The sequence below is a fragment of the Pelobates fuscus genome, chromosome 4, assembly GCF_036172605.1.
Source record: "Pelobates fuscus isolate aPelFus1 chromosome 4, aPelFus1.pri, whole genome shotgun sequence".
NCBI classification, from domain to species: Eukaryota; Metazoa; Chordata; class Amphibia; order Anura; family Pelobatidae; genus Pelobates; species Pelobates fuscus.
In genome coordinates this window covers 56,063,523-56,078,237 of record NC_086320.1, presented here as the reverse complement: position 1 = coordinate 56,078,237, position 14,715 = coordinate 56,063,523, and the positions used below count along the sequence as shown (strand labels likewise).

Below are 14,715 nucleotides of genomic sequence, written 5' to 3'. Positions count from 1 at the left end.
GCACAGTTTATTATCTGCCCCCTACTGGCGGGAATGGACCACTACAATTACTATTTAATAATAATAACCCCCCCCCCCCCCCCATATATATTCATTAGAAGACATGTATGATCGATTACCTAGAGCTATTCATAGAAATTGATTTTATGTCTATATAAAAATATACTATGTCTGGTGCTCAGAGCCAGTTTTAGAGTTGGGCAAATAGTTTGAAATTGAAGCAATGCTTCCATAATTGGAAGATGTTTAAAGTGGCACTGTCATGGCCACATCAGTTTTTTTTTTCTCCACTACATCTAATTGCCCCCCCCTATCCCACTCCCTAAATCCCCCTAAATCTATTTTTTAATCTTTACTAGGTCTTGGGCGCCGCCATCTTTGTGTGAGCAGAAGAAGCCCCTGTGGGACACATCATCTGCCCACACTAGATAGCGATGTAAAATTCCCGCGATGTAAAATTCCCGCGCATGCCCAGTAAAAACACTGGGGGATTCGGTATTGTCCGAAATTAGGACTGGAATTTCGTCTATTCATTCGTCAGAAAGACGAATGAAATGTCTTATAATTTGACTCAGAGCGCTCTGATTGGTTGGTCTAAGCCAATCAATAAAAGTGCTCTGATAGGTAAATAGGCCTTTACAGGTAACCAATCAGAGATTAAACCAACGACTCAGAGTGCTCTGAGTCAAATTGCCGGGCGTGGGAAGGCTTTATAAGCCTTTTTTTTTTAGCTGAAAAAAGAAGGTTCTAGAAAAATGACATTAAATGGTAAGGTTTTTTTTTTTTAATTTACAGGTATTTAGTTTTATTGTTTCCCCCTCACTATTTTAGGGTGAGGGTGGTAGGTAGGGCTTTCTTTTATTTTTTTTGGGTGGGGGGGGGTGACTAGGGGTTTGGGGACCCCTAGTCACCTGGGGGGGTATTTTTTCATTTAGCCACCACCAGTCGCCCATGGGTGGAGGGGAACCCATAGGTCTCCCCCATTGTCTTCTAGGGCCCCCACCTACAGCTCATGGGTGGGGTCGGGGGACACACAATAGGTGCCCCCATTGTCTTTTAGGGCCCCCACCTGCCATTCATGGGTGGGGGCAATAGGTCCCCCCCTATTGTCATTTAGGACCCCCACCAGCCGCTCAGGGGTGGGGGCCAGATGGGCACCATATGTCCCTCGTTGAATTAAATAGTCCCCACTCATGGGGCATGGGTGGGGGCTCGGAGGGGACACTATGTCTCCCTCGCTAGTTAATAGATGCCCTACCATAGGGTCATTTATAATAGGGGTAAGGGGGGAGTTTTACAACAGTGAGCAGCCACAGGCCACGCTATGCCGCGAGTAGGGATAGAATTTACTAATACGAAGTAATCTTTACTTAGTATTAGTAAACTGACTCAAAGACCGATCTGTGTTTTTCAACCTTTTGGTAGATAGCTCCCTAATACCATGGGAATTAGGGAGCTATCTACTAATTGGCTGCAAGATGCAGCCGCGGCACGAATAGATCGGCATTTCATTAATTCAAATGAAATTTCAAACTGACCCAAAAGTATCGAATGTCGCCGTAACATGAACGAACAAACTGTTCTCATTCTGTTAGAGCGAAATTCAGTAGTTTCACCGGCGTTCTGGAATACTGAAAGCAAGCATCACGAGACCACGGAGGAAAGGGTGAGTATTGTGGGAAAAGGCATTGGAAAAATACATAAGACAAAATAGTCCCTGCTTATGTTTTAAAGAAAACTAGATTAGATAGGGAAAAAAGAACAACAGATCCCGAGAGAGAGAGAGAGAGAGAGAGAGAGAGAGAGAGAGAGAAAAGGGAAGCGATTAGGGAAAGGTAAGTTCGGCAGGACAGCGCCGCTTTAAACTACATTGGGACAAAATTGATCAATTCTGCTCGTAGTAAACTACATCACCCATAATGGTCATCCTGCATTTGACTGCAAAAATGTTTGCGGAGGATGACAGGATTTATAGTTCAGGAACAGCTGTGCATTTTGTACAGCCCATGTTTTTATTGGCGTGTGACTTATCAGTGCTTGGAGGATAATGAGCAATGGGTTTTGAGGACCAAGTTTAACTCTGAGAAAAGCCTTAAGTGTAGAGCAATCAGCACCCGTTTTCATGGATATTGCTCCAATTTCTTTGAAATATTGCATTTATAAATATTTTGCAGGATAACAATGAGCCTTTATTTATGTGGCTGCAACATACTGTGCAGCAATCTGTTCCAAGTAAATGATGCATACATAGAACTGTGACAAAACTCGGAAGGTAAAAAAATTGACGAGGGCCTTACCCCCTCCATGGAGCGCTGACAATACATAGAGGACAGTATGGATCACTGTGATATGTAAACAGGAAGATTACTCGATGCCAAAATCCATAAATACTCACCTGCGCACATTTTGTGTTAAATTTGGTTAGGGTCCTTCTTTCCACCTGCTAAAAAGAATATTATTTTGAAATTAATCAGGTTTCTTAGCAATGTATATAACCAAAGAGAATATTGAAAAAGAGATACTTTGATCTTACAGTGGTTTCCACAGCAGCGCACAGATGAGTCGATACAGCTTTATAGATCTACCTCTAAATCAATAAATATCTATTCACACACATATTATCTCCACGAGGATTTGGGCCGTAAAAAAAAAATAATAAAGAAAAAAACAAAATCAGTCTGAAGCATACCGAAAGGACCGATATAAATGCCCAATGGTTAAAAAGAGCACCAAGGTCACTAAGGCCAATTCATCTTATTAAAGTGACCCGGGTGCAGTGTTCCTGTAAATTTAACAACTCTAGGTAAAAAATTGCCGTTTTGTGGACATGTTTACCGTGATAGTCACTGGAGTCGTTTGTGCTACATTGAGTGAAACTGGCACATGGTGCATGGGGCCCCCACAGGAAATCATTGATTCAACACTTTCCTATGTAGAAAGTTGGAGGCACACGTGGCAGTAACTGCACATCCTCATCAGGTTACCAGTGCTCCTTTATGAAGAGCAATGAATTGGACCACGCCGGGAGAGGCTATGCCTTCTCCATGACATTGCAGGGGACCAAGAGGTAAGCAGTTCCTGGAAAAAGATAAGTGAACCTTTATTTAACTCTTTTATTTATTTATTTTTTTATTTATAGGAACCACGGGTGGGAGGTTGAAAAAAAAACAAAAACTGGGGACATGGACACAAAAGCGTTAGAAATACAAGTTTGTATTCCTAACTTTTTTTTTCTTCCTTTAACAAAGCCTAATATGCCACTTTTTATATCATAAACACTGAATAAACAAACCATACTGCTTAAAAAGTTTACATAAATAAATAATATTGGCTCAGAGATGGGTTATAAAAAAAATAAAAAAATAAAAATGCCTCAGATCTGCTGCCATTGGTTTTTAGGCTTGTGTGGCTTTTTTTTTATTCTTTATTTTTGCAGTGCATATGGGGGTAACATACAGGCATGTGGTACCCCAAAGGCAATCCACATGCATATTTCAAAACAAAGATTACATAACATGGAAAGCAATGGGGTATGGTAGTACAATGCACTAGTTTTTTTGTTTTACAAACAAGCTTAAAACATGCTATTTAGGCAGGTTATAGATTGAGATTCTATCGACGTTAATTATAATAGGCTAGCGTTGGTAAGTAACTCGGTTGCTGTAACATAGTTATGACATGGAGCCTATACATCTCTAAAGCAATTTGTGATGTTTAGTGTTTCAGCAATATCAGGTGTATTAACAATTGACATTCAGATTTTCATGCTGGTATTTAGAGACAGTGAGTCTAGTGGTGTTGTGTAAAATCGCAAGCTGGGCAAGTTGCAAGTTGCTATGGTAAGGCTGAGTTCTGTGCTGAGTGTGGTGTGCTGGGCGACACCAGGCCTATCCCTACGTTGAGTGTAACCGGCTAAAGAAAAATACAGTGCTTAAACGCCCCAGCAGTAAACAATTCTTAAACGCCTCCGCATTACACAATACGGACCAATGCTTAAGGCATAGGTGTAGTACAGAAGTGTAATGTTTAGTGTCCACCTGGGTGTCCTGATGCTCAAGAGTTCTTTAGTGTCGCTATTGTGGCTTGGTGGGACAAGTTTGCCATCGGTGGCCTGCTGTTGCGTGGTCATGAGGCCCCTAGCATAGTCTCTTTCAGCCGATGCTCCTTTGATGGAAGCGGTGTGTGTTTGTCGCTGGGTCTCGGCGTCCTGCCACAATGTGTTGTACACGGTGTCCAGGTGGGCTTCGTAGTTTGTAGGTGAGTATTCGCAGTGGCGTCGTGCCCAAGGGCATTTCACTCTTCCCCCACCTCATGCGGCTCCGCTCGCCCGTCTGTAGTGTGGGTAGCTTGTGTAGGGCTGCCAGTTGCCGCTTTATGCGAGTATTCCAGAAGTGGTTTTGTTGTGCCTCGATTCTCTGCATGAGCTCCTTCCATTGCAGCTGTGACGGGCGCGTGGTCTTCATGCGTTTCCCGCTGCCAGCCGCCATTTTAGGTGTGCCTTGTAGGGGCTTGTGGTCAGGCTTGTGCTGCTGTCTCTGCTGGTTCTTTTGAATGTCGAGTGAGGGCCGGGATGACCCCCGCCGGCCCGGGGGGGGGGGGAGGGGGAGGAAGGCGAGTGCATCGGAGGTCGTGTCTGCGGTGTTACCATCCAGGAGAGCGGCCGTCTCTCCCTGGCTCGGCCGCATGTAGGCCCCGTGTGCTTTGCATGGGATCCCGGGTTTTGAGAGTCTCGTTTGTGGGTTCCTTCAGTGCCCCCGGGTTTCCCCAGCTCGTCTTGTGTCCTCTGCCTTGTGGGTGAGTTGGTGTTCGGGGTATTTATTCCCATTATCGCCGTTTCTTGCAGGAGCTGATGTACCGCACGTCTACCCTGCTCGCCAGTCAGGCTCCGCCCCAGGCTTGTGTGTTTTTTAAAGTAAAACCATTCCTTTATTTGAAAATGCATTTAAACAACAGCAAACGTGGTGTAATAAGAAAAAAAAACAAAGAGAAAAAATTCCAACATGCTTCAAGTGTATTAACACACTGTGTTCGGATGCGTTGTCTGCTTTCATTTGATTTATTTAAGAAAAATAAAAAAAATCAGATCTCTCTGGAACTAGTCTTTTGTTTATACTGTGTATCTGAATAAAGTACTATAGTGTGACGTGGAAAACAATACTCTCTCATTGACCATTCACTAGCAAATAATGAAGGATCTCCTTGACCCTTTACCTCCTAAACCCCTGTAAACGTGGGCTAAATGTTGTTCTGCATTGTTGTTTAAGACAAAACTATACATTCGATCACATTAGAGTTCCCCTGGTATCATTTCACACAAGCTGAGCACTGCTGCAAGTTACTTACAATCTCCATGTCTTCTTTGGTACCAGTTACAGGCTGTTCGATCATTATCTTCTTTAAACAGGTACTGAGCAGGAACGCCTGCAAGAATCATAGGAGATGATCGAGATCAAGCAGGCGTCTACAATACAAATGTCCCACAACAACCATCTGGGATTTTATTAGTAAGGCTTAGAAAAAGTGCATCCTGTGCTTTTTTTAATTGAATTTCTTTAGATAATCTTTTCATAAAAAATTACCCTGCTAAGGTAGGTCACCTTTGCTAAATGTTGATGTGTGTAGTTTGTTTAATTCGAAGTTTAAAAGAACACGGAACATATATTTTTACATCTAATCTTAAAGAGGCTTTTTATAACCTCCCAGCAGATTGTAGTTTTGGAATACACACACACACACACACACACACACACACTTTCTCAATGTTTGTATAACACCATATGAATCCCACGATGTGTTAGCTCACTCGTATTTGCAGTGTTTCTCTCAGGTACATCGATGGCATTGATGTAAAATGTGGAGAAATTCTATAGATTGAAAATCCAACCACAAACAAAAAAAACATTGCACGCAGGCACACATATGTGAACACAAACCTGCTCCGTGCGAAGGGTGATACACTTCTTTGTTTCTGCCTGAATGTATTCAAACATGAACTCTAGTTGGTGCTTCTTATCAATGCTACAGTCGTCTTTCACAGAATTCTGAAAATAAACCAAATGAAAGATGGATTTAAACAGACTGAATGGAATATGCAGTCAGAGCAAATAGTATCTAATGACTGCAACCAGTGTTCACAGATATATAGTTTTGGTTGTATTGTTGTGTTTTTACTTCAAAATGCAGATTAAGGAATTTACAAGGATAGCAGATGTAAATACATTTTTACATAACTATGGAAACTGTTGAGGTAGAAATTGACGAGGGAGAGTGAAGATGATAAAAATAAAAACTGGGAGATGGTGGTTTGATAGAGTGGGTAGTTATTATTGAAGTCTGCCAGCAAACACAAATCATATAAATCTTTATTTTCGTGGAGTACAGTTGACCATTTGTCCATTTCGCAATATTTTTTAATTCTTTATTTTTGCACACGATAGGTAAGGCATTAACCGTACAACTTGTAGGCTTGCGCAGAAGCCGGTATACAAATAATCTGTCAGGTAGATACAGTAATAGACATTAGCCATCATCACATGCTTCAGCTGGGATTCTACTGAACTCGCCTCCCCGCGTGGAGTATATGTTCCTTTAAAATTCTAAGCTTAAACACACGATATGCATAGCGAGAGCAAGACAGCTGTGAGGCTTACGCAGAAGCCAAATTGCAAGAGTCCAGTTTCGTAAGCCCAACATTTAACATCGGCCTACTTGCCAAGCCTCACTAGAAATTCTGCATCACTTGCCTCCCACCTAGGAATTTTATACTATATAGTTGCCCATGATAAGTAAGGCAAGAAAAACACAACCATGAGGCTTGCGCATGAGTCCACCTACCGAGAAACAGTTGTGCATTCATACTACATGCCATCGGCCCCTATAACAAGCCACTTCCTAGAATCTGGAACATATGCCTCCTATCGAGGATTTTGTTTTTTATGACCAGGCCGTAAGACCTAAGAGGGGGCCCAAACTCTTACACCACAAGCTTTAAGTTAAGGCTCCCCCAATTTTCTCCAATATGATCAGGCCTGATGAAGTAAGGGAATAATTAGAGAGAAAATAAAGAAAACCAAGGAAAATATAAGAAAGAAGAACCGGAGACCTCCAATTCACCTGAATGTCAGTGCATTAGCTCCCCGGAAACTGGGGTCATAGCAAGTATGACTGAAAAGAAGATAGACAATGCAGGGAAAGAGGGAGAGGGGGAAAGACAGACTGGGTGCAAGAAGATAGGCAAGATAAGCAGGGGGGAAGGTGAAGGTAGGGGGGGAGGGGGAAGGGGCGGACGAGGCGAACTTAATACCACTCGGGACCACCCTGCTCAGTGCCAATACGCCGACCAGACCATATACCCGGCTCCTCAGCCTCTACCGGAACCCACTACGCTCATATCCCATGGTTCCCAGACCCTCTGGAAATTAGCTATCGTTCCCCTTATTCTTGCTGTCAGGTCTTCCATAATTCTTCCCTCCCTCACTCTAGAGAGCACTCCCCTGAACTCCGGGCCCTCAGGAGAGAGCCACGCCGCTGCTACCGTCCTGCGCGCGCTTAAGGTGATCACCCGCACTAGTTTCTGCTCCCTCCTCGTCCATCCTTCAATAGTTCTGTTTAACAGGTAGATCCATGGGTCTAATGCCAGGGATCTCCTGAACGTCTGCGTCAGAAGACCTTCGACAGATTTCCAAAATCCTCGGATTTTCGGGCAGTCCCACCACATATGGAGGTAAGTGCCTCGCGATCCGCAGCCTCTCCAGCAATCGTCTGAATCTATCTTACGCATGGGATATAAGGTTACTGGAGTAGTATACCACCTGAGTAAGGTTTTCCATGCCTGTTCCTGTTGTGTGACGCATATGGAAGCGCTCTTGGTCGCCTCCCATATTTCCTGCCACTCTATCCCTTCCAGTTCCTCTCCCAAATCCGATTCCCATCTATCTGTATACTGCAACCTACCCCATTCCTTGGTTTCGGAGCTAATATGGGCATATAGGAGTGTTATCATACCTTTAGGGGCAGAATCATCCCTACACAGCCTCTCAAAGAAAGTGAACCGTCCCTGTGCCGCTGCTTTAATGCTGGGCTTTCTGGCGAAGTCCCTGATCTGAACTTTTGTAATTATTTTAACAACTTGAAATAAAGTTAAGATTTTTTTTTTGCTGGATGCCCTGGACCTCCTTATAACTTTGTTGAGAGTTCCTGTTTATACATTGTTACTGCTTGCTTTCCCTATCTCATGATGTTCTGTCAGTTTTTCACTGCCCTCTGCAGAGGCTGACTGCTTGTTTCAACAGGTATATGGATTTACCATTGTAAAAGACCCGTGGAACTGGTTTCTGCATCATAAATAAATGATAAATAAAAGAAGAATTATTGGCAGTTCAGATTTTGGTAATGTATAGGAAGGCTGTGTAAGTCACATGCAGGGAGGTGTGGCTAGGGCTGTATAAACAAAGTGAATTAACTCCTAAATGGCAGAGAATTGAGCAGTGAGACTGCAGGGGCATGATCCATACACCAAAAGCACTTCATTAAGCTAAAGTTGTTTTGGTGGCTATAGTGTTCCTTTAAGTATGAACATTACTTCCTTGCTTTTGATTGATGCTTTTTATGTTCCGGTCAATATTCTTTGCTTTATACTCTTACTGGTAACGGATTAAATTGGCACTAAATTGGAAACTAAGATCTGGAAGAATAGGGTTGGCTACTTACACACATTTGGACATGCCAACAGTTCAGATCAGGGATTGGCAACTGAAGGGTTTCTTTGTTGCCATTGGAGGTGTGAAAGCAACAGTACATTTCTAAATATCCTATAGACACCGTTACAGACGTCCCTGGCTCGGGGTAATCGCTGGTACAGGCACCAAGTTGAATGTGTCCATAGCGCTCCACATTCTGCATTAGCTGCAAAAACTGTATCACATGTAACAGAGAGCAGAGCAGGATTAATACAGACACAGATTACACAACATGATATCACAATGGCTTCAGATATCACTTAACCTCTTTGCCAACATCAAAACGGCTGCTATTCTACCTTCATGGCTTTATTCACTAAAATGGACATAGTGGAGAAATTACAAGATAGTTGCATATTTCGGGCAATATACACAAGTTGTAAAATATAGCAGAGAGATCTTTGATCTAAAATTTAGCATTTCCCAGTAAGTTTAATTAGAAATTCTACTTAATGGTGATCTATTCCTTCTAAGCATGGAGGTCTATACCGATCTGCTCATTACAACAACTACTACACATGTGCTGTAGTTGCTGTGTTTACTCATGTCACTCTGTTCTGATGTTCAGGCGCTGGCAATGATGTTATCATGTCCGTGTTACTGAAGAGTAGTGCGAAAGGTTTCCCAAGTAGGGTTGACAAAGGCACGGTGATATAACCTCAATAAATCCTGAATCATCACAATGCTGGCAAGGTGCTTTTTCATAAAAGCATAAAAACATTTTTTTTAAATGGTGTGTGTGTGTGTGTGTGTGTGTAAATGTGTGTATAAATATATAAAATCTGGGACGGGTTGGCCTTATTTAAAATTAAAAGGGATAGTTCAAGGCTGTGCATGTTTTTATTTTTTTGTCCAATAATTATAAATCAGTTTTAAAGTAATCAAAAAAAAGATAGCGTAACATGCAAGCAAGGATCCACAGATATTTAAAATATATGTTAATTTTGCTTAATGTCTGCACCTTCTTTACTGATGCATGATTACCTTTACTTTATTTTCGCTTTCTAAAAGCTGCTGTAGTTTCGCTTGTTGTTCTTCTGTTGGCCTCGACCAATTCATCTGATATTCTTGAACAGCCTTTAGTAAAGATTGGAGGAAAAAAAAATGTTTTGCAGTTGTGATTATCTACATAGTGTAAACAAAACAAACAGCTGATCTGGAAATAAATATTAATTTATAATTTGATATACTGATTTTAAGGTTGTAAAAAAACAAAAAACAAAAAACTAAATATTCAAAAAACTAAACAACCTACACAAGATTGTCTCTGCACTTGTATATGATGTGTGCACAATACAAATCTCCAATTCTTGCATTCACATATTTTTCAGCACTAGCATAGAATAGGCCATTACTATTTTTTTCTTCCGCAAAACTCTTTAGTGACAAACTATGTAAAGACTACATTGTCACCAAGATGTGCCTTGGGACATTTAAAAGGCTCTCTAAACCATGCGTTAATGATTATTGTGAGACTAATGCTGCACACCTCCCAATAATGGAAGATAATTAACGGACAGGGAGTGGGCGGGCCTACAGGTGAGTACAGGTATTTAATATACTAATATACAGGTAGGAGGTTTGTTGGTGATTGACAACATGTTTCAGTCTTAATGGCACATCTTTATTAGGACAAATAGTGAAATATATTTTGGGGCATTTCCCTTTACTTTCACTAGTTGTACAGTGGCACAAATGAACAGGAGATACAACAAAACTAAAAAAACAGCATAAGGGGTTCAAAGTATTACCTGTATATACAGCAAGTGTATAGCTGTTGTACATCCCATTAACATTGCATCTGTGGAAGGATTCATATAACTGAAAATATATATTTAAAATCATGTTAAAGAGACAATCTTGGGTATTCACACCCCCAGGTAAAATACCCCAGCCCCTCCAGTTTTGGAATGGGCAGCTCCTTTTTAAAGGGACACTGTGGGCACTCAGACCACTTCAGCTAATTTTCAGCTAAAATTGTGACCCTTTTGCACTTCGTGCTGCAATGTTAAACATTGCAGTTCCAGATAAACTATAATGTTTACATTGCTGCCCTTTAGTCCGTTATCTGATGCTGGACGTCCATGTTTCCACAACTATCCCAGAATTTGATCTTGACAAGCACAGACTCTCATCATAAACTATTTCGCAGGAGAATTTGTAGAAGACACAAGATGATTCACTATGGTGTGAATTGTAGGGAATGGATACATTTTAGCAACAATTTTTTATTTCACTTTGAACATAAAGATATTTTTCCAGTTATATTATATTGTTCTAAAATTTGAAAACTACTTTGAATTTATGCAATTTTTAGACTAGCAAACCACCCAGACAGAACTTACAGGGAATAGATTTGACATGCACTAACGTGTACAAAGAAAAAAAAAATTAAAAACATTTCTCAAGATTCTCACCATTTTCTGATATCGATTTGAAATGAATCGTCATCCATATTCCAGATGGTTATAAATGGGAGCTCAAAACCTGCAATTTGTTTTACCACTGCAGAAAGGAAAACAAAAACAAATATTTTACCTTTTCTTTAACACCTTAAGAACCAAACTTCTGGAATAAAAGGGAATAATGACATGTCACACATATCATGTTTCCTTAAGGGGTTAAATAAATCTACAATGAACCGCCATAAGTGCCATAAAACCTGTTGTCTTGACTTGAGGTGGTATGGAGGTCCTTACGTGCTTATTCTACCCCCATTCAGAGATGGGGAACCTTTGGGGATTAGTGGGACTCATTCATATAGAGTACCTGACCAGGGGACACCCTGAATCGTATTTAACCGCATAATAGTCACCAGTCCAAAAATTGGTTCAAATCCAATTCATCACGCAATAGTTGCATGATTGACCATTGCTCATTTTGTTGTGAGACATTATTATTAGTGATGTCGCGAACATAAAATTTTCGGTTCGCGAACGGCGAACGCGAACTTCCGCAAATGTTCGCGAACGGGCGAACCGGGCGAACCGCCATAGACTTCAATGGGCAGGCGAATTTAAAAACCCACAGGGACTCTTTCTGGCCACAATAGTGATGTAAAGTTGTTTCAAGGGGACTAACACCTGGGCTGGGGCATGCCGGAGGGTGATCCATGGCAAAACTCCCATGGAAAATTACATAGTTGATGCAGAGTCTGGTTTTAATCCATAAAGGGCATAAATCACCTACCATTCCTAAATTGTTTGGAATAACGTGCTTTAAAACATCAGGTATGATGTTGTATCGATCAGGTAGTGTAAGGGTTACGCCCGCTTCACAGTGACAGACCAAACTTCCCGTTTAACGCACCGCAAACAACCACAAACTGTCCATTTGCACAACCGCAAACTGTTCATTTGCACAAGGTTGGATACCAAGCTAGCCATGTCCCGTTCCTTGTCCTCACTGATTTCATTGAAGGTCTCTCTTCCTCCACCCAGGAAGCGGGAGATGGAAAAAGATGCTTGGTCGGTCCTCCTACCAGGGCCGGTGCAAGGATTTTTGCCGCCCTAGGCAAAAACAATTTTGCCGCCCCCCCCCCCCCATATGTCCTGCCCACCATGTGACATCACAATGCCCCGCCCATATGCTCTGCCATATGGGCCAACGCCAGTCTTCACAAAGTGTCTTTTATCTGAAAAGACAGTGTGTTTACATTAAAAAGCCTACAGGCAGAGGCTATAGACACCAGAACCACTACATTATGCTGTAGTGCTTCTGGTGACTATAGTATCCATTTAATGTGCGGTAAATTAGAGATTAGTGCCACTAATAATATATTGGATTGCCTACTTACCACCAGATGAGGACAAGAGGCTGATGATGGGCTCAGTCTGGCTCCACAGGTCTGGTGTAGAAGAGGCTCTCTGGAGACTGTTTTTAACAGTGCTCACAACAATTAACGAACAGGAAGCAGCTCAATTTTTTAGGGCCCCTTACACAGCTCAGGGTCTGGGCCCCCAGGGGGCATACGCCTACAATGCCCACCCATAAATCCACCTACATGGCCCATCCATGAGTTGGGGATTTTTTATGTGTGCAATTTGTGTAAGGGATGTAGTGTGTTTATATGGGATGTAGTGTGTGTTTGCGTGTAAGGAATGCATTGTATGTTTCTGTGTGTGTGTGTGTGTGTGTGTGTGTAAGGGGTGCAAGGTTTGTTTCTGTGTATGTAATTGAATGCAGTGTGTGTCTGTAAGGGGTGCATTAATTATGTAAGAGAACGTAAGGGATGTATTGTGTGTGAGTAGGAATGCATTGTATGTTTCTGTGTGTGTGTGTGTCTCACTTAGTGCTCTCCCTTGGCCCCCTGTCCCTCTGCAGTCCCCCCTTGGTGGTCTTCTCACTCCCCTCTCCCCCCCTTAGTGGTCCTCCCTCTCTCAAACCCCTTAGTAGACCTTCCCCTACTCCCACCACCCCCTTAGTGGTAATCCCCCCCCCCTTAGTGGTCCTTACCCTCCTTCCCTCTCCTTAGTAGTCCTCCCTCCTTACCCCTCTTTGGTGGTCCTTCCCCTCCTTAGTGGTCCTCCCTCTCCCAAACACCTAGTGGACCTCCCCTCCTCCTCCCTCAGTGGTCCTTACCTTCCCACCCCTGTTCCCCCTGTGTTCCTTCACCCCCCTCCCCCAGTGGTCCTGACTCACCCCTCCCCTAGTGGTCCTTACCCTCCCCTCCCCTCCCCTAGTGGTCCTTCCTCCCTCCTCCCCTCCCGTAGTAGTCCTTACCCTCCCTCCCCTCCCCTAGTGGTCCTTCCTCCCCCTCCTCTAGTGGTCCTTACTCTCCCCTCCCCTAGTGGTCCTTACCCCCCCCCCAGTGGTTCTTACCCCCCTGGTCCTTACCCACCCTCAGGGGTCCTTATCCACCCCCTCCCTCCCCTAGTGGTCCTTATCCCCCCCTCTCCCTCCCTCCCCTAGTGGTCCTTATCCTCCCTCCCCTCCGCTAGTGGTCCTTACCCCCCCCCCCCCAGTGGTCCTTACCCACCCCAGTGGTCCTTATCCACCCCCTCCCTCCCCTAGTGGTCCTTATCCCCCCTCTCCCTCCCTCCCCTAGTGGTCCTTATCCTCCCTCCCCTCCCCTAGTGGTCCTTACCCCCCCTGTGGTCCTTACCCCCCCTGGTCCTTACCCACCCCCAGTGGTCCTTATCCCCCCCTCTCCCTCCCTCCCCTAGTGGTCCTTATCCTCCCTCTCCCTCCCTCCCCTAGTGGTCCTTATCCTCCCTCCCCTAGTGGTCCTTACCCCCCCCCCCCAGTGGTCCTTATCCCCCCCCTCTCCCTCCCTCCCCTAGTGGTCCTTATCCTCCCTCCCCTCACCTAGTGGTCCTTTCCCCCCCTCATGGTCCTTAGCCCCCCCCCCTGGTCCTTACCCACCCCCTGTGGTCCTTACCTCCCTCCCCTCCCCTCCCCTAGTGGTCCTTACCCCCCCTCATGGTCCTTATCCATCCCCCCCCCCCTCGTGGTCCGTTATTCCCACCCCCCCTCCCCTAGTGGTCCGTTATTCCCCACCCCCCATCCCATAGTGGTCCGTTATTCCCCCCCCCCCCCCGCCCCCCCACCCCCCCTCCCATAGTGGTCCTTACCCTCCCCTCCTGCCCATGTAGTGTGGCCGGGCGGCGCGGAACCCTAGACAGGAAACTCTGTTTCCTGTACCCGGCCGCCGGCGGACTGACAGGAAGTGCTCACTCAGTGAGCGCTTCCCTTCAGTCCGCCGGCGGCCGGGTACAGGAAACAGAGGTTCCTGTCTAGGGTTCCGCGCCGCCCGGCCACACTACATGGAGAGACCGGCAGGAGGGAGCGCTCTGCGCTTCCCTCCTGCCGGTCATAAACCCGGACGCCCTCCATGCAGCAGTGCTGCGCCGCCTGGGGCTTGTTAAAGCGCTCAGGCGGCGCAGCATGAGGAGGTGCACCGGGGACAGGGATCCGGCGCCCCCTGGTAAGTTGCGCCCTAGGCGGCTGCCTAGGTCGCCTTACAGGTGGCGCCGGC

At 44.5% G+C, this 14,715-nt stretch overlaps 1 protein-coding gene across 2 annotated transcripts in view; it reads right to left on the bottom strand.

The window, feature by feature from the left end:
- The window catches only part of SNX31 (sorting nexin 31), a 59,111-nt gene that overhangs the window by 314 nt on the left and 44,082 nt on the right, over positions 1-14,715 (bottom strand). Inside the window, exons 7-13 of one of the 2 annotated variants that reach the window (XM_063450293.1) lie at positions 11,156-11,243; positions 10,490-10,559; positions 9,723-9,815; positions 8,710-8,913; positions 5,934-6,041; positions 5,344-5,421; positions 2,396-2,443 (exon numbers count right to left, since the gene is read on the bottom strand). In XM_063450293.1, the coding sequence (XP_063306363.1) occupies positions 2,396-2,443; positions 5,344-5,421; positions 5,934-6,041; positions 8,710-8,913; positions 9,723-9,815; positions 10,490-10,559; positions 11,156-11,243 (689 nt within the window). The remainder of the gene's footprint in view (positions 1-2,395; positions 2,444-5,343; positions 5,422-5,933; positions 6,042-8,709; positions 8,914-9,722; positions 9,816-10,489; positions 10,560-11,155; positions 11,244-14,715) is intronic. The other variant, XM_063450294.1, reaches the window with a different exon arrangement.